The sequence below is a fragment of the Rhododendron vialii genome, chromosome 8a, assembly GCF_030253575.1.
Source record: "Rhododendron vialii isolate Sample 1 chromosome 8a, ASM3025357v1".
In the NCBI taxonomy this organism is placed as follows: domain Eukaryota; kingdom Viridiplantae; phylum Streptophyta; class Magnoliopsida; order Ericales; family Ericaceae; genus Rhododendron; species Rhododendron vialii.
In genome coordinates, this window is record NC_080564.1 from 8313473 (window position 1) to 8333027 (window position 19555).

The following is a 19555-nucleotide window of genomic DNA, read 5'->3' on the forward strand; positions in this document are numbered from 1 at the left end:
GTCTCACCACTCGCTCACTTTATTAGCCCTAGGGTTTCTCTCTCTCCCCGTCTACAACCCTCGAACATGGCCGGAATTCGATTAGCTCCGGAAGACTCCGACGTCTCGCACGCTCGAGCTCTGACCACCGCCGACCTAATCTCCGACGACGACCGCTCCGTGGCGGCGGATTCATGGTCCATTAAGAGCGACTACGGCAGCACTTTGGACGACGAGCAGCGACACGCTGACGCCGCCGAAGCTCTCTCCGCTGTCCCCCACCGGGCTGCCTCCGATTACAGGTCCATTGCTGTTTGCACAATGCCATTCTTAGATAACTCTTTCCCTCTGTTTGCTGTTTTTTTTTTTTCCTCGTGGGATGTAAAAAGGAAAATTTGGCATCCAAATATAACTGGTGATATTAATCTAGTCTAGGTTTCAATTTGAGAACAAATGTTTTATGCCCTATGTTTCATATATTTTTTCTTTCCTACTTCCGTTATTGTATTTGAGCTTCCGACTAGGGGTGCAAACGAGCCGAGCTTCATTGTGTTCGAGCTTGGCTTGTTTAGCTCGTTTACTAAGCTAATTTACTTAACGAGCCTCTTTAAACAAGTGTCGAGCTTGGCTCGTTTACTAAACAAGTAGAGTAGAGCCGAGCCTTAATGGGCGAGCCACGAGCTACTCGCGAGCAGCTGGGTTCGTTTGCAGCCCTACTTCCAAAGGGCAAGTAGTTGTGTTCTTAATTTTACACTGTGATTGTAAGAATAAAATTTTGCTCGGGCTTGGGCCCAATTCTCGAGTATTTCTACAGTTGATGGCGATGTGTGTCCAAAACTGTTGTTTGTTTTCATTTTGTATGACAAAAAGATGTGATGAAGTGGAGGAATAAAAGAGAACATTGGCTTTTTTTCTTTTTTAATTGTATCGAATCCATTTTCTTTTCCTTTTATCTTCCAAAAATAGAAACTTAGGTAAGTTTTTATATAAATATTCTCATCAGAAGATATCGAAAGATTTTGATATCTCAATTAAGGATCAAGGTGATGCGTTTTTTTGTTGAGATCTTGAAAAGTTGTAATTGCTAACTTTGATTGGTTTGATTCATTTTCATTCTGGTTGGTGACAAATGCTGATTTCTCTGTTGCTCGTGGAACTCATGGTAAATAGGAAGAGTTCATAAGTAGATAGTGTATAACTTATCCACACAAAAAAGTAGATGGTGTATGATTACTAGAGCTGCCAACCAAATCTCTACTCCTGGATTCGGTTTGTAGCGATTCTAAGAGTAGACGGTGTTGTAATGATACCAAACTTTTTGTAAGAGTTCTATTATCAGAATTGAAAATAGCCTTATTGAGTTTTAGTTAATTTGAATGAACAGTTCTGACAAGGAGGAGCCAGATGCTGAAGCAGTTACATCAATGTTGGGTTTCCAGAATTATTGGGATTCAACATATGCCAATGAATTGGCAAATTATCGTGAGCATGGCCATGCTGGTGAAGTTTGGTAAGGTTTTGTTATGAGCATCATCGAATCTGTCCATGTTTGACTTTCTTGTTTTGGGGGATTGTAAGTATTACTCTACTGTCCTAACATGAAAATCAAGTTTGTTGTCTTCTATGTAATGGAAAAAAGTATCTTTTTGGTGTTACTGATTTATTAAGAAACTTTGGCGTTTGTGGGGGAGGAGGTTTTGTTGGATTATGTTCTAATAAGGAGTTGAACGAGCATACACAATTGGGCTTCATTATGATAGGATCAGTTAATCTCGCCTGCATCCTATTGGATTTAATTATTTTATTTAGTACTTTACCCGCCTGGGTTTGTGAGGTATTGTTGGCAATCCCAATTTGCTTTTCGCAATCTATAGGCTGTTATATCCCTCCGAAGCCCTGCAATTGGTGCATGTGATATTCCCAAGACAACACCGAGTGACGGTTGATGACGCAAGAGAAGACTAGGAAAACATAGAATGCAGCTCTTAATAGTTGGTTTCATGCTGAGTTTACGTCATGCAAGTCATTATGTAGGCTTTTAAGGGGTAAGGAAAATGCCTAGGGTTTGCATGGGGAATAGTTTGGACTTTGGATTTTTGTTGATTGGTTGCTGCCATGGCAAGGAATACAGCTCTTGAAGTTCTCCACGGCTAGTAATTGGGGCTGGCCCCTATGGGGTTAAGCTGAAGGTTAAGAAAATTGGGCTCTTGGGACAGAGTAAAGGAACTAACAGATGGTGTGAAGTAATCAAGGAACTAGATCATAGTGAATTAAGGAGCAATAATAATTTGGGAGACCCGAAGGTAAGGTTGTTTTGTGCAAGTTGAATTGTAATATTTATAAACTTCAACTCTTTTATTACTCTTGCAATTCAGAGGCATAATTACGGATTTAATGAATGGATGCAATCAGTGCATAGTTTGTTGTGATCGGCTATCACTGTAAGGTAGCAATAGAATCCTTGAGAATGCTAGTAATTTTCTTTTGGTAAATGGACTTTTTCATAGAAACCAAGCAAGGCTTACTCACCATACTGGGGCATATGGCATTGTTTTTTGTGAAATCATGATTGTTTGGTTTTGTTTTTTTTCCAGCACCGAAAGCATGATTGTGATTACAAGCTTTTGTATTTAGCCTTTTAGTTCTTACTATGTCCCATCTGGAGTCTGGACTAACTTGTTTGCTGAGTATTAGTAAGTTTGCTGCTAAACTCCTAAAGCACACTCATATCTACACCCTTATCCTGCCTTGTTGTCTGTCCTAGAAACCCCCCCGCGTTAAAACGGAAAGTAGTGGAGAAGTGGGTATTGTGGTTTTCACTCAAGACTTTTTCCCTGATAGTAGTAATTTATTTTACACTTCGTAGGTTTGGGGCTGATGTCATGGAGACTGTTGCTTCTTGGACCAAAAGCTTGTGTACTGACAATTCTCAAGGCCATCTGGTGAATCATGTTGGCAATGAAAAATGTGGGCTTGTTGGGGAGAGTGATAAAGATTTTTCCACTTGGAGTGTACTTGACATCGGCACTGGCAATGGTCTTTTTTTACAGGAGCTTGCAAAGCAGGGGTAATTTTTAAATTTTGGCCAGCTGGTTGTATCTTCAACACAAGAAGTTGGTTTTCATAGTAGATTTTTGGTTTTTTAAATTGCAGAATTATATTAAGGTTTCATCTCCTATTCTCGTAAAGTTGATAACTCTGTCCCGATTTGCTGATGTACGTTCTTTGTGATAAGGAAAAGGTTAAGAGCAATTAGAATTGCTCTCTCTCTCTCTCTCTCTCTCTCTCTCTCTCTCTCTCTCTCTCTCTCATATTTTGAAGAATTATATCTATTAGCTTTGTGAATAAAGGTACACTATATACTTATCAAAAATGAATAAAAAATAAAGGTGCACAATATGTTTGTTTTCGTAAAGGATGTCATCCTTATAGTTAAAGGCGTTCAGTCTTACTTGCAGACAGAATTAAATCTAAAGCTAGCTAACAGGGCAGTTGGAATGGATGATCAGATTGGATTTTGTGGCCTGCCTCGGGGAATAATAAATAGGACTCCCCGTCCCTTTTTGTTTGCCTATCTTTGCATTTTTGGATGTCCAAATTCATGTCCACTATAAATTTTTGTGTTGTCCAAAACTCTCTCTTAGAAATGGTTGTGGTACTCTCTAAAAGGAAGCATTTTTGGACATGAGTACCTTTTAGTTTAACTTTGAGTTCGTTGAATGAATATCCCTTATAAAATTCCCAAAAGGGACCAACATTGTGGGATGGTGGTTGTCGTAATTTTAACAACAATAGAATGTATGAAATAAATGATGCTGCTTTAACTTGGCTCATGTTTTGTACCCCAAACAGATATCGAATTAACAAATACAGCTTAGATTACCTCCTTACTTTTTTCTTCTTGTGTAGAAAACATAGCAGAAAAGGATAGTTTTTGCATCTCATGGTAAGCTGGGATGGCTGACCTAGGATGGGCAAACTATAGGGAGGGAGGGAGACTTGATTGTTTATGGGTTCCTCATCCTATAACTTGCAAACGACAGTTATTTAGCATTGGCCTGCTTGTTGAAGTCAAATAGTTTTTCTAGAACTCCGTTATTATGGCACTGCAGGAATTAGCTATTTTTGTGGGGGCTGAGGGAGATGGACTTTGCTGATAGATTGATTTATGCAAGTCTAGTTTCAGTCATGAAGAGAAATATGGGCCAGTTGAAGTCCAAATATATACGTATATATATAACCAATTTGTAGAAATCCCGTACTATCTAAGCTCTCGCTCTAGTTTCCTGTTCAACTTGACTTCTTTATTTGACGTTGTATATTCCTCTCCTTAGTCCATGTTCTCATTAAGAAGTTGCAAGGAAAAAGGTCCTGTAACAGCTGTAATTGAATGATAAGTTCACTCATCTCCTATTAGTTTACCACCATGACAGGTGGTTTTTGTCAATAGAAATTCGTTTGGGTGGTGGGGTGGCTGGGGGAAGAGTATGTTGATATGCATGGGGATCAAGGATTTTCATGTGAATAATTATGAGAGAATGCTTCTAAGAGGAACCTTGCTGGCCATCCCTGGATACACTTCCTCTGTTTGGGTAGGTAAAGGTGATGGAAAATTCGGATTAAATGATCTCTTTCAATGCTGGGAACACTGACCATAACTAAGCCTATATCTTCGAATCTTTCCTATTGTGTTTTCATCTACATGCTCCTCTAGTTGTCTTGAATTACTCGATCTTTCTGTTCCCACATTGGGTTGGGCCATGTTGCACATTCTGTTCCATGTGAAGAGAATGAATTATGAAAATTTTCAAATACAAAGAAAGTGAACATAGGAAATTGAATGCTCTGTTTAGAAGGCTGTCATATTTTGTTTTTTGTTTGCCTTAATGCAGGAGTTTCTTTCAGAGAATTTCTAGAGTAGAGACTTTTTTTTATTAGGTGTCCGTCTTACTTGATTTTTTTGTAAGGTTTCCATTCTTTCATCTTGATATAGTTCTAGATGCTACTTTTAGCTCGTTATCAACTTATCATAACCTATTTATTTTAGTGCAACTTCTAGACCTCTACAATGGAGTAAGCAGCAAACTATGAATGTGGGTAACACTCGCTGAAAAAACCTCTACTTGGCATTTAAATCAATATCAACTTACCCTAGAGCCCGACTATCTTGTCCAGTGGCATCATTATTAGGTTATTTTGATCGGCACCCAGAAGATCAACAAACGAATGCCGGCTATATATATATATGCCCCATCTATCTATCTATCTATCTATCTATATATATATATATATAGTTCTTTTCAGGTCCGGACGCCTTACAGTCCAGACCGTCCAGACACTGCATTTCCCGATCGAATTTCGATGATCCGAGCCGCTCAAAGTAATCAGAACGTGATTTTAAGAGTACCCGCGAGAAATCAGCAAAAAAAAATGATCGGGAAGGGCTTGATCCGAACAGTTTTTTATTGAACGGTTCAGTAAAAAACTGCTCGGATCAGGCCCTTCCCGATCATTTTTTTTGCTGATTTCTTGCGGTTACCCTTAAAATCACGTTTTGAACACATTGAACGGCTCGGATCATCGCAAATTGATCGGGAAAGGGAAAATCCGGACCATAAGAAAATCCGGGCGAGTGGACCTGAAAATTACTATATGTGTATATATATATATAGACACACACACACACAGAGTCCGGATCTAGTTAGGGATCCCGGATTTGAGCTTTGGTGCGGACCTTGCTCTCAGGCGTTGGATTGTGTTTTCAATGGTCAGGATCTGCGGATAATTTGTTCACACGAACAAATTGTCCGTGAATCCCGACCATTCAAAACACAATCCAACGGCTGAGGAAAGAAGTCTGCACCAAAGCCCAAATCCGGGATCCCTGACTGGATCCGGACCATTGAAAAAAAGTATGCACTTTAGTTGATGCGTGATCGATTCTTTGTGGTAGCTTTTGGTTTCCATTTTCTATGCTAGCATTGATTATTAATGGAAGAAACTTTTTGCTATATTTTTTGTTACAGGTTCTCTGATCTCACTGGAACTGATTACAGTGAAGGAGCAATTGACCTAGCTCGAAGCCTTTCTGATCGTGGCGGATTCACCTACATTAAGTTTTTGGTACACAGCTCTCAATGAAAATCTCTTCCTCCATTATATAAAGGGAGAGCACCAGTTTGGTGTCTCCCATTTTTGAAGCCCTGTCACAAAATCCATAATTGCCCCTCTAGAAAAGTATTTATGACTACTTTTAACTTGCCATTAAATAATTGTGATGGGCAAAATAATAATCAATTTAAAACTACCTATCATAACCATCACCCCACAAACCTCACCGCTCCTAAACTGTGCACACATGTAGTGTGTGCCCACCTTCTAGTAGGAATAATGGCACTGCTATCATTTTTTATCCTAATATTTCTGTCCTTTCAGTTGCAACAATACCATTCTCTTGTTTCTCAATTTTTGAGATCTGCCTGAATCAAATTATGGTGGATGTATTGTTGATCTATAGTGCAAGTCATCACTTTATTCAGCAAGTTATCTTCCTACAAAGATTAAGATGTTTGTATTGTAAATTTGTTTCTTTGTCGACTTAATCCTGATATACCTTGTGATACTACCTTCCTCATCCCATTGTTTCATAATTTGAAATGTTTTACCTCTGATTTGGTTCTTCTAGGTTGATGACGTTCTAGAAACAAAGTTAGAAAGGAAGTACCAACTTGTCATGGATAAAGGGACTCTAGATGCCATTGGTCTGCATCCTGATGGTCCGATCAAAAGGTGACGTACTCTTGCATTTATCATGATTGCTGGATCAAACATTAATACATGACCAACAGGGGCGGACGGAAGGGGGTGTCGTTGGGTTGCCCGGGACCCTGCACAACTCCAAATATTCTCACTAATTATAGTATTTTTTTTAGGTTATTTGAAAAAGTTCTTTGGGATCAGCCCCTACAGGTTACTTAGGTGATCCAAAATTCACAAAATTATGATCTATGTCTAGAAAAAAAAAAACCCTAAAATACCAATTTATAACCATTTTTTGCTCTCGGTTATAAAACTAAATGGTGGCTATGTATATAAACACTATCTCGCCTCCTTATTAGAACTCAGTCCAGAGCCGGCCCAAAGGTTTTGTCAGCCTGAAGCAAAACTCTACTTGGGGCCCTCTTATATCTTCGCAAAACTTTTTTTTTAACTCCACTTCAACTATAACCTCTAATCTCTAAATGCCATGGTACCTAAATTTCTTTTCCTTCTGCTATTATATTTCATTGACTTGTAAGTTCATTATTTTAGTTGGAACATGAAGATTAATTGAAGAATCTGGAAGAACATGTAATTAACTTAAGTTTGCAGTCCAATATATTGACACTTTGACAAATATTGGGGCCCTAAATTTTGGCCGAAACTTGGGTCCCGGAAGCAGCGGCTTCCTTGCTTGCCCCCATGAGCCGGTACTCGAACTAACAAGTAGCAATAGATATTATGGAATGTACTTCTTGTTATTAATGTAAAAATACAGGTGGCTCAGCCCCCACTGAGTATAAATCTTGCGTCCGCCATTGCTGACCAAATCAAGTAGTTTCTTCACGTATCAACCCAATATAAATCAAGTGTTTCTGTATTCTCAACCTCGTGATGGTGTTTTTTTTCCTTCATTCGCTGACCTACAAATGCGAAGGATAACACTGGCACTGAATGAATTTTATTGCTCTTATTCAGGATCATGTATTGGGATTCAGTCTCAAGGTTGGTAGCATCTGGTGGAATATTGGTGAGCATCGCTACGGCGTATAATTTCTCTGTTTTTCAGTTGAGCCTGTTTTTGTTTTCTAAACTTTTCATTTGACTCGGATATTACCTTATTTTTGGTAAGGAAGGTACTAACCTCCTGCATAATGCGTTCAGTAAACAGAAATCGTTTGCCACCCAAGTAATCGTTGCTATTTTTCCATGAAACATTTTTTGTTTCGTAATTTTAAGTTGCCGCCTCCTTTCAGAGGAAGAAGGAATTAAACAAAAAACCCAAGTAGTTCTTAACCAAGTGTCTCTTTCCCCGGATTTTGCTATTGTCGATTATCTTTATCTGTTTTTTTTTTTTAATCACAATGGCAGGTGATTACATCGTGTAATAGTACGAAAGATGAATTGGTGCAAGAAGTGAATTATTACAACCGCAGAAGAATTGGTGCCTCCCAAGAAGCTGGAACTCGGGAGGACCAAACAACCAATGGAGATTCTCCTCCGTTCCGCTACCTCGATCACGTCCGTTCGTACCCAACATTCATGTTTGGAGGATCCGTAGGATCACGTGTTGCTACCGTTGCATTTCTGAGGAACTGAAATAACTTTCCATTGTGGTAGTTCTTTTAGGTCATTTCAGTGGATGGTTTGAGTTTTTATCTCTGCCCCTAGGTGTGGTCAATCAAGTTGAAAATACTGACAACAGAAAATGGTTTACCGATGCATGTGGGGAAGGTGCGAATTCTAATTTACTGGTTATAGTTTGCTGCGGCCTGCGAGGGCTAACTGTTAATGAACGAAAGACTGCTGGATGGCAATTTCTCTCTTTGTAAAGCTGACCTTTATTTAGGACTTGATTTCCTTGCCCCAAATCTGGCACTAATCCGTGATTTATATTGGTCTCTTTTCTCTTAACTAGAAAATTAAGACCGAAGGCTAGGGCAGACAAAACAACATTACAGGGATTTGTAAACGTGCGAGTGTGCGTAAATCACCTCCAGTATGTGGGGTTCCAAAATGAATGTAAATGTTTTTATATATTGTAGTATTTGTGCGAGTGTTTGTGGTTGTAGAATTTTTGATGGCATGATGTAGATGAGAGAAAGCACTACAATGAGCAACACCATTCCAAAGCCCTTACGCCGTGATTTATTTAGGTGTGGTGCAATTCAAGAGGGATCCGCCCCTCTTCACACTCCATCCCTCTATAACCTTTTGTTACTTCATCGGCCTATATACCCATGAACGTGACCTGAATCGTTTATTTTGCAAAATACAAAGAGAATAGCATAATTAATTTGCAAGAATCAGTTTGATTGACTATCGATCGATATGTGAATAAGTTTCATTTTGTTCTGCTAGCTATAACTTATAATGTCTTAAGTCTAAAATATATTTGTCATTCATTTTACGTCACAAAATCTACTTATTTGCGTGTGTATTCATTTCTGATTAAACTTATGTTCATCATATGTATTCTAGTTTGTGCGTTTTACCAGATAAAAGATTCGAATCATATTTGTGAATCTGGGATGGGAGTCCAAAAATAAAAAGCATCATACAACACACAAAGGGATGAAGTATACGGAGTAGGGGTGCAAACAGGCCCAACTTGACTAATTCACTTAACGAGCCTCTTTAAACAAACCGAGCCTATGCAAACGAGCCGAATTTTTGCGCGTCAAACCAAGCTTTTGATTATTGAGCTACTAAACGAGCTTAAACAAAAAAGGGGAACCGAGTCGAGCCTTAATCAGTCTAGTCACGAGCTACTCGCAAATGGCCCCGTATATCTATTGGGCCCCGACCCGATGGTCGTCAGCCCATTCACGTATCTCCCCTATGAAGTTTAATATCCACCGTCCAAATTAGGGCGACCACCGCCTATCTTCCCCCAATACCTTTTTTAACCCTCCTTTCGCCAAGGGAAAAAAAAATCTCAATCTCTCTCTCTCTCCTGGAGCTGAAGCCAACGCTAGAGATTTCTTCTGTCCGTGCAAATCGAATCAGCGCTCTCTTCTCTTCTCAAGGTACCGTATCTAAACGAAGCGATCTCTTTACTTTCTCACAGTTCGATCTCTAATCGACCAGTCGTCTGCTTTTCGATTTTATCACTGATTTCCGATCGCTCAATCTTTGTATCAGATCGGACTCATCGCAGCCTCCACTGCTAGGTAAAACCGCGATTTTTTGAACAATTTTAGTTGCATCGGATAAGAAGCCATTGTCTGGTAGTGATTTGATTTGTCTAATCGAGCCTTGCGTAGTGAAACGTGTACGTAGCCTCTAGTATTTGGATGAAATCAGTGAAGTAATATGTAGACTTTGTTATTTCTATATGTATATGTCTAGTTGAAATATGTAGACTTTATTATTTCTATATGTATATGTCTAGTTGATCCACGTCTTGCATAGTTCAAAATATCCGTATCGGTCACCATAACGGTATCGGTTGCGATGTCGTGGTTCCAGGGCGTATCAGTCGTAGTGTAACTGTATTGGTGACCAGAGGGGTTAGAATTTCACAACACTTACTGATACCACCGCTAAGTAGCGGCTCCTATCGGCTGTAATTTTGACCGTATCGGCCGTAACGGACCAATACCATGGTTACGTGTATTTGCTGATGCCGTTACGTATCTGCCGATACTGTTCCTGTTCCTTATCACCGATCCATATGCGATTTTTCTTCGCACTGCAATATCGGTTGTATCGGCCGATACCGATTTTGGTGATGTCAAAATGAATCATCACTTGGGTACCGTAAGCTGTTCTTTTGAATGATGTGGAAATGAGCATTATATGTCGCTGGTTTTGTGTGTAAGATTAAGATGCTCTGGAGTTGTGTAGTTTTTTTATATGTGCCTGTTTCCTAGGTGTATCTGTTTATTGAGTACCGGACATGTGTTTTTTCTTCTTTTCATTAGTAAGTTTGATGGGACAACTTGGGTCCCTCGTTGTGTCGAGAATCGCGATAGAATTCTAGAGATGAAATGAACAATTTTCCAATTCGTTGCAAACTGCTTTGTGACTATGGAGACTTGAATGCCAGCCCGAGATTATTGACGGCTATGTTATGGGAAAATTTGCCGATTCTGTAATTTTATTTTCATCTTGCATCGTATAGCAATAAGTTTAGTGAAGGAACAGATCTTTTCCAGTCTATTTTATATTCTTTGACTGCAGTTATTGGACTGACATTTTGATTTTGTGCCGTTGTGTCAACACGTCAGGGAAGAACTTTTTTTTCCCCCTCTAATGATTTTACGTGAAAATTACCCGTGTACAATTTAAGAAGTTATTATTGAACTAAAAAATGATGTAATAATGGTAGGATAATCACAAGTTTTTACAGAAATAGTTGTGTTGTGCCAGAGTGGACCTTAGATTCTCTTTTAATTCTTGTAAGGGCAAAAGCTATTAATAATCATCATTTGGCCTGTCACGGGGGCCCCTCACTGAAGTTTTAGTTCAGTAGAAGAAACTCAAAATGCTTGACTCCAAATGATATTGTCATACAGTTAATAGGTTCTAGTCTTCTAGCTCGCTGGTGCTTCTTCGAAGAATGAAGGATTGGCTTGATGCATTTGGAAAACCCTTAACTCATCCTGATGGATGGTTATGATTACAACCGTTGGATACTTGGGGTTGAATAGAATTTAGGGTTAAAAAGAATCATGTAGAAGTGGCATACCTGGAAAGATTTATTTTCTGCTTGTGAAAAGAGAATAAGTTTTGTTTTGGGAGCTACATCCACGTTGGTCAAGACTAGTTTGCAGGCTTGTGGTCATTTTCTGTAGGTGGTTATTCTGTTGATATCTATTTTACTTGACTGTATGCTTCATTTGGAGTTCTGTTTTCCTCTATTTTTATCCTTCACTTTTGTGCAAGGAAAGAATCATTGACCTTTCCTTGTTAGTTGTCCATCTTGTAAAGGTACAAGGTATCCTATGTTGCGTCTTTTCATATGCATTTCCAAACAACGCGGCGCATTCTTGGTGTTTCTTGCTTTTGCTTGAACTACATTCCTGAGTTTGCTACAATTTAAGGTTGTGAAGGGTATTAATTTGAGTTTTCTTTATTTACTCACTAAATATGAAACATTAAGATGCTATTAAATGTTGATCATTTTTTAACCCTTTCAGTTTTGCTTCCTAAATCTTTAACCCTGTTGATTCAGGATTACTCCCTGGTTCATCTGTCTGTGCTCTGCAAATTTTCGAAGTGTGTCAACTTCTAGGTATCTTTTATGTCCGAGCAGGCCGTTTTGTTTCAAGGATCAATTGGGTTACTTGGAGAATACTGCCCTAAGTCGAGGAAAAAGAACGAACCCTTATCGGACCGAATTGACTGCATGTATCACACGTCCTGGCAGGAATTTCGTTATTGCGATTGGGTGCAACTTTCCTTTAGTAAAGAGGAGGAAATTGATTTGTCTGCCCAAGACTCCTTAAAGGACTTCTACATATTGAAATCCAGCATTTCCTCACTGTGACATCTATCCTTTTGTTCAAGGAACCTCTCCAACCAAACCAAACATGGCTTTACAAAACATAGGTGCCAGCAATAGTGATGATGCCTTCTACAGGTATAAGATGCCTAAGATGATTACCAAGATTGAGGGCCGAGGAAATGGTATTAAGACAAACATTGTCAACATGGTTGATATTGCAAAGGCTTTGGCACGGCCTCCTTCTTACACAACAAAGTATTTTGGTAATGAGCTGGGGGCACAATCTAAATTTGATGAGAAAACTGGAGTTGCACTTGTTAATGGTGGACATGACACTGTTAAACTTGCTGGTCTGCTGGAGAACTTTATTAAGAAGTATGTGCAGTGTTATGGCTGTGGCAATCCCGAAACGGAAGTCCTAATTACAAAAACTCAGATGGTACAACTGAAGTGTGCAGCATGTGGTTTTGTTTCCGATGTGGATATGAGGGACAAGCTCACAACCTTCATATTAAAGAATCCACCTGAACCAAAAAAGGGATCGAAAGAGAAGAAGGCCATGAGGAGGGCTGAGAAAGAGCGACTGAAGGAAGGTGAGGCAGCTGATGAAGAGATGAAGAAGCTGAAGAAAGAGGTGAAGAAAAAGGGGCCTTCCACTTCTAAGGATGGGCCTGCAAAAGCCAGCTCCAACAAAAAGAAAGCCAGTGGTTCAGATGAGGAACGTACTCCACCCACTGTAAACCATGTTGATGAGAAAGAAGAGGATGGTGACGATGACGACGACGATGTCCAGTGGCAAACTGACACATCAGCTGAGGCGGCCCGCCAGCGCATCCAAGAGCAACTGAGTGCTGCTACAGCAGAAATGGTTATGCTTTCCACTAATGAGACCAATGGAGCAAGCCAGAGTCCAAAAACTGCGTCTCCGCCACCTGGGGTGAATCCCAAAGTTGAGAATGGAAACTCAAGCCATGAAAAGCTAGTGGAAGAGGTGAAAGCAAAACTGCAGAAGGGAGTTACTGCAAACCAACTCCAGTCTATCTTGGCATCATTTTCCGGATCTCCTCAGGATGTAATGACTGCTTTGTTTGAGGCACTCTTTGATGGGGTTGAGAAAGGGTTTGCAAAGGAGGTGGCCAAGAAGAAAGGATATTTGGCTGCTGCTGTTGCTGGGGATGAGGGATCACAGTTGCTTCTACTTCGAGCGATTGAGGCTTTTGTTTTGAAGCCTAGCGTACCTGCTTTGAAGGAAGTGGCTGTATTTCTTAAGGCACTTTACGATGCTGATGTGGTGGTGGAGGAGTACGTTATGCAGTGGTATCAGGAAGGTCTGGCAGGTGGCAACAAGGACTCGCAGATGTGGAAGAATGTGAGGCCCTTTATTGAGTGGCTCCAGAGCGCAGAGTCTGAAACAGAGGAGGAATGATGGTTCTCAGCTTTTCATCAGTTGTGGTACTGTTCTTGCTATTTTCTAGTGTTTATGTTCGTGTCCGTGTCAGTCCAAACTACGAATAAGAGTTGTCACTTGATGATGGCTGTTTGGATGTAGGTTTTATTTGGTACTTCTGGTCTGGGAATTGGCTGTGGTTTTGCTTGCCTTTGTTGTGGCTCCCTTTATGTTGCGTCGTACTTGCTTTAATCCGATAAGTAATTGCAGTTTGTTTCTGTGAATTGGATGCATTTTCTCTGATGAATGAATTGGCTGGTCTTCTCTATGCGAATGGTTGCTATGTGCATCTTAAGTTAACCTTCCGAATGGAGGGGAGAATGGGTTACCTTTCCAGAATCCTTTACTCTATTTGCTGCATTTATCCTTTGCTTGTACTGAAGTTGTAGGTTACTGGGTTCTGGCACACGCAAAAAAATGTAGATCATTTGGTCAACTTTACCCTTTAAAACCTTTTCTCTGTTTTGTTTTCCATAAAAGAAAAAGCAGCTATCATTTATTCATCTTGATTCTTCACACAAGATGACAATAGAAAATATATTTAAGGGTAAACTATAGTTAACCCCCTCTAACTAAGCCTCGCATGCACTTTGCCCCCTGTAACTTTTTTTTTTGGCACTCAACCCCTTCTAACTAACTTAAAATCAAACGGTCATAACTTCTTCGTCCGAAATCGAAAACATGCAAATTATATATCGATTTTGAGGTCTTGAAGTCAGTTTTCCAATGACACCAAAATCACATCACGATTCAAAGCACACAGAAAGTTATGATCAAAACGGTCTTTCTGTCTACCAGCCTTTACTCTTTTGATCATAACTTTCTGTGTGCTTTGAATCGTGATGTGATTTTGGAGTCATTAGAAAGCTGACTTCAAGACCTCGAAATTGATATATAATTTGCATGTTTTCGATTTCGGATGAAGAAGTTATGACCGTTTGAAGTTTTGACCGTTTGATTTTCAGTTAGTTAGAGGGGGTTGAGTGCCAAAAAAAAAGTTAGAGGGGGCAAAGTGCACGCGAGGCTTAGTTAGAGGGGGTTAACTATAGTCTACCCTATATTTAATGGATTGATATTGCACGCATTAACGCGTCCAAACTGAGATTTCTCAAAAGGCAGGAAAAATAGTGAAGTAAAGAAACCACCATACATGGAAAAAGGGTCAACCATGCCATTAAAAACTTGTTCTCTGTTTTGTTTTCCACAAGATTAAAAAAAATTAGCTATCATTATTCATCTTGATTCTTCACAAAGATGTGATATTAGAAAATTAAGGGATGGATATTGCCTGCACAACCGATCCCAAATGAGATTTTCTAAACAGGCAGGAAAAATACTGAAGTGAAGAAACCACCATTTTTTATTAGATTTCTTTCGTTTCCATGTTTCCGTAATCTGCAAATCAAAAGCAAGTCCTGGTAATCTCCTCTTCGGAGCAAACATGGAACAATTCTTGCTATTTATATCCATCTTTCACATCATTTTAGCCACATGTTTCACCGGAAGTGGTGTTGTATTTACACTGGAATTTTGGCACGGTACACATCTCATAGAAGCATTTTGTAAGACATAATAGATCAGCAGACCCATCGATTCCCCAGAAACATTATTACTCTTGCAACATTTCTCCGCCAAGAATAAATCTTGCACGGCGATGTATTAACCCGTTTCTGTCAAGCAGTGACACTTGCAGAACTTACTATACGTGAAATGAGATTTTGTTGAGGCTGCAGTTGTGGCAGTTCATTTTCTTCATCTGAGGCGGCAAAAGAGAATGTTCGAGCTTCCTAGCACACCGGAATATGAAAACGATGAATTCAGGATTACAATAACGGGAAAATGCTATTGGTGGTATAAAGTTAATAGGAAATGAAATGCAGCTAGATGTGTCAACAAATGGCCTAGGAACTTAGATACATCTTCTAAAATAGAAGTACAAATAATTCTTCAGCAGGCCCTCCTAGCCATTCAAGAATATGGGCATTCACAACAACTTATATATGAAAGCCTTGCCCGCCTTTGTTAGGGCTGGTTCTGGCATTTCCAACTTGTTAAGATCCTTGAATTTATAGATTCTCTCGAATGAACTCCTATCCTTTTCAAGCTAAAAGTACCGTACTAGTCACTAAGAACCTAGCACTTAATAATCTACCAAAATTATCAGGTGGCTAATTTAGGATGCAAATCCCAAGGTTGTAAACCTACAGTGTTAAATGGTAAAGAAGATGAAAACAGACTAGTTTGTGATCTTCTTAATAGTCCTCCTGCCTCTGAAACAGATGATCATCTTATCTTATTCATAACAAGTAGGAAGTTGAATGTCTTGTGTTTGTTGCGTTGTTTCGTATTGCTCTTCCTTTTGATATCCTGTTTGCACTTACTTTTAAAAAGAAAAGAAAAGAAAATAGAAGTCCTGTTTGCACTTGATAATCTATGTCACAATTGTTTCATCTTGATGCCCTTCAATGGGTTGAAACCAAGAACAATCACCTTGTGGTGGCCAAACTGGAATGACATGAGGACTTCCAGAACAAGTGTTATCTAGACAGAACCTAAAGATTTGAACAAGCAAGAGTTCCTATAACAGCAAAAATCGTGAAAATGGAATTTTGGAAACAAATACTGCGGAAAAACATTACCAAAACTTAACCTAATTACCTGAACAAGTAATTTGTAAGTTGATGTGGTACTGACCTGTAAGTGTCGTCGACGTTGGATAGCGGTGAATGCTTTAACCATGATGTAGACTGGTAAAAGAATCCCGATGGTTCTCAACATCAGCAACTACAAAAACAAACCATTTACAACTTCTTAGGCATAAACATTTGTTGCTGTAAAGGTGTCACTATCCTTTCTGCAAAGTAAACTGTGCCGGCGATACTCACCATGAACAATGTAATTGTGTAATCTCCGGCTCCATTAATTATGACGGGTAGAGTATGACGTAGCACCAAAAGAACCATGAACTGCAAAAATAAAAACATGTTGAAAATCCTTAACTTGTGAGAATGATAACATCCCATTTGTAGAGGAAATATGGGGGAACTGGATTAAAATGTCCATGTCTATACCTTGTATCAGTGGCCTAAATTAAATAGATCATATAAAGGTCAGACCGGAAGGTCAGAATAAAGGTTAAGTGGTACTTGGACTCAAGTATTGCAAACGAGTATAGATCAATGTGGCGTCACAGTAGTTCTGTGATTAAGGAAAATGAGAGAGAGAGAGAGAGAGAGAGAGAGAGAGAGAGAGAGAGAGACACAGAGAGAGAGAGAGAGAGAGAGAGAGAGAGAGAGAGAGAGAGAGAGAGATTACAATTATAGCAACCACACGACAACATATCAGACTTCTTGGAGTGGGAGCAGAATAGTCGTCAGGGTCGGTATCCAACAAATTGCGATCTGCAACCATAGCTAAAATCCGAGCATTGTGCAGATCCCTTCTCGAAACCTCCCAATTTCCCCTGAGAACAAGCCATTGTTGGTATCCAGTTGATATTTGTCAGTGAGAAGCGAAAGACGAATCCAAAACCAATGCAGTTAAAGGTTAAAAGTTAAAACTGAAATTCAGAGTTTAAAAAAAAGTATATAAAGAAGATACCTGAAGTTCAGTGGAACAGTGCCATAATGAAACAGAGGAGATGGTGCTGTGTAACCGGGCTTGAATTGCTGCAATTGTACATTCAAACAAAAGGAAACAAATAACTGTCCCTAGGTTTTGGAAGGATGCGAAAAAGAGAAATAGAGAGGGAGAGAATCGGTCAAATATGTGTTCTCCCCTTGCTGCAGTCGAGTATACCACTGTTTTGGGGTCAATGGTCACAAATACAAAAGCATTACAACATTGGAACCATATCCGACATACAAATAGCAGACCTGGCGGCAAATCTCACACGTAATGTCACCCTTCTCGTTGCACCATCTTTGGACACATTTGCGGTGGGCATACTGTGAAAGTAAGTTAATGGTAAGAAGCTAGTGATGATGGAGCCATTTGAAATGACTTTCCAAAACAATAGCATTTAGAAAAAATACGATAGAGGAAAAGATCAAAAGTGCAATTAGTGCTTCCCTCCTATAGATAATACAGCAATGAATCAATGACTTGGAGGTATGCAAACAGTCTACAAGTCAGTGAAATGAAACTACTTATACTGTTCTCAGAGGATTACCATGATTCCATCAACAATTTGGTAATTTAACTCAAATGATCAGATTCAGAGGTTAAACATTCCAATAGCCACTGACCTTCAAGCTGCCACAGCACGAACAAGGTATCTCCATGTTCGAGTCTTCATCCTCATCGTGGCAAATCCTACACAAAACTAATTTCCTTGGCGAAGATTCACTATCGACATCCATCTTATGAGAAGGGCCATCACTCATCATATCTTCACTTGATGTGGGTGCGGTGTGCAGCAACTGTTTGTTTCTCTCAATAGCTGCTTCAAGGGTGGATTCTGTGAGCAACTGATCCACCAGCAACACAAAATGATCCCCCATCCTTCAAATCACACGACTAATTCGTTTCACAAAGGAAGTAAAGAAAAACTATGAACAATCAAACCCTTTGTCCGGTCCCTTCTCTTTACGAAGAATCTGGAAAATCAGGTCCCAATAAAACTACCTGCATCCAGAATAAGAAAACTATTTAGATACAGGTAAGCGGCAAGAAATGCAAAATAGTAAAAGAGGGATTTACCTTTATATAAAAGCCATACGGTGAGAATTAGACAACAAAAATCGCAAATGAGTAATCCAACGAATTTGAAACGAGTTTAAGAGGTAAGACAAATGCCTACCTACATTCAAAGTAAAGAAACCCAATTGCCATGAGGAGAAAAGGAGCAAGATACATTAGAACGTATACAAACAACTGTGAATGGAATACCAAAAAACCAAGAATGTCAAAAAGAAAATAACATAAAAAGAGCCAATAAAGCAGGTGGAAGCATGGGCAGGAGTCAAAAGCCAACATTTAAGTAGCATAAAAACAAAAAGCTACAGCGAAACGAAACGAAAACAAATAAGGTGTAAAGCTGAACAATAAATGGAAAACAATCAAAGGTGAGGTAGCTTTACAAGAGAGCCAAAAAGTGCAGGGAAATAAAACAAGAAAGAGCAGAAGAAGAAAAATGGAACAAACCCCAGATTAATAGAAAAACAGCAAAACAAAATAAACCCAGTATTTGGGAAATTAGAGAAAGTCTACGTACAAAACTGTCGACTACAACTCCAGAAGACTGCATCCAGAGCCGCTCGATGCATGTGAACCCATGTGCATTGAACGGCTCCGGACACAATTGTGGTCGGGGCAGAACCGACATACGGATACGACACGCAACATAGAGAGAAAGAGGAGAGAAGAAAAAAGAAAACCCAGATTGTAAAAGCAGGGATGACCTTGAAAAAACAATGAAACGAACGAACGAGCAACGCGCAAGATTTGAAGATAAGTAGAGGGAGAGGGAGGGAAGCAAAAAGGTTACCAGAATGGGACTGGGATTTTCTGGGACAGAAGGGAATCCATTTTTTTCTTCTTGTTTATTTCGGGCTTTATATTCTTTCTTTGAATTAAGCAGTGCAGCTTTGTTCAGTTTGTTGGGATTTCAGCGTTTGGGATTTCTTGACGGTTTTGGGTTTTGGGAAGAAGCAAGAGATGGAGTGTCGGCATCGACATGTATTAGTAGCGGCAATCCATTCCAAGCCAACCAACGCACACCTATCGTGCAAATAAGATTCTTCTCTCTCTCTCTCTATCTCCAATTTTCTCTCTCCTCGTTGTGGGAGTGGAGAGTGGGGGGGAGACGGAAAGGTGAGGGTGGAGAGAGATTCTAACGGCCAACGCTTCCATGACTGCCACGATTCCCCCATTCTTCAGTTATGTGATGTTTGATTTTTACAGTTAGGAGGAGAAAA

At 39.6% G+C, this 19555-nt stretch overlaps 3 protein-coding genes across 4 annotated transcripts; 2 read left to right on the forward strand and 1 right to left on the reverse strand.

Moving 5' to 3' along the window:
• The first annotated feature begins 56 nt into the window (after positions 1–56).
• LOC131298056 (uncharacterized) lies at positions 57–8609 on the forward strand. The gene is made up of 7 exons (XM_058323334.1): positions 57–281; positions 1364–1489; positions 2846–3046; positions 6006–6102; positions 6665–6768; positions 7717–7768; positions 8110–8609. The coding sequence occupies exons 1-7, from the start codon at positions 67–69 to the stop codon at positions 8335–8337; spliced, it is 1023 nt and encodes a 340-aa protein (XP_058179317.1). The 5' UTR covers positions 57–66; the 3' UTR covers positions 8338–8609.
• A 3476-nt stretch (positions 8610–12085) lies between these two features.
• Positions 12086–13861, forward strand: LOC131298055 (eukaryotic translation initiation factor 5-like). The gene has a single exon (XM_058323333.1). The coding sequence runs from the start codon at positions 12276–12278 to the stop codon at positions 13614–13616; it is 1341 nt and encodes a 446-aa protein (XP_058179316.1). The 5' UTR covers positions 12086–12275; the 3' UTR covers positions 13617–13861.
• A 1195-nt stretch (positions 13862–15056) lies between these two features.
• Positions 15057–19540, reverse strand: LOC131298481 (uncharacterized). 2 transcript variants are annotated; one of them, XM_058323961.1, is made up of 8 exons: positions 19126–19540; positions 17885–18263; positions 17513–17584; positions 17238–17305; positions 16953–17100; positions 16523–16603; positions 16332–16421; positions 15057–15424 (listed from the first exon to the last, which is right to left on the reverse strand). In XM_058323961.1, the coding sequence occupies exons 2-8, from the start codon at positions 18137–18139 to the stop codon at positions 15311–15313; spliced, it is 828 nt and encodes a 275-aa protein (XP_058179944.1). In that variant the 5' UTR covers positions 18140–18263; positions 19126–19540; the 3' UTR covers positions 15057–15310. The 2 variants fall into 2 exon arrangements, with proteins under 2 accessions (XP_058179944.1, XP_058179945.1); XM_058323962.1 differs by having other exon boundaries at positions 18439–19540.
• Between the last annotated feature and the right edge of the window lie 15 nt (positions 19541–19555).

Bases quoted from the DNA above. Each gene is read 5' to 3' on its own strand.
- LOC131298056 (XM_058323334.1), top strand. From the start codon at position 67: ATGGCCGGAATTCGATTAGCTCCGGAAGACTCCGACGTCTCGCACGCT. The intron at 282-1,363 runs GTCCATTGCTGT...TTGAATGAACAG, and splicing joins CGGGCTGCCTCCGATTACAG to TTCTGACAAGGAGGAGCCAG. The intron at 6,769-7,716 runs GTGACGTACTCT...GCTCTTATTCAG, and splicing joins CCTGATGGTCCGATCAAAAG to GATCATGTATTGGGATTCAG.
- LOC131298055 (XM_058323333.1), top strand. From the start codon at position 12,276: ATGGCTTTACAAAACATAGGTGCCAGCAATAGTGATGATGCCTTCTAC.
- LOC131298481 (XM_058323961.1), bottom strand. From the start codon at position 18,139: ATGGGGGATCATTTTGTGTTGCTGGTGGATCAGTTGCTCACAGAATCC. The intron at 17,306-17,512 runs GTCTGCTATTTG...GTACAATTGCAG, and splicing joins CGTGTGAGATTTGCCGCCAG to CAATTCAAGCCCGGTTACAC. The intron at 15,425-16,331 runs GTCAGTACCACA...CCGGTGTGCTAG, and splicing joins AACGTCGACGACACTTACAG to GAAGCTCGAACATTCTCTTT.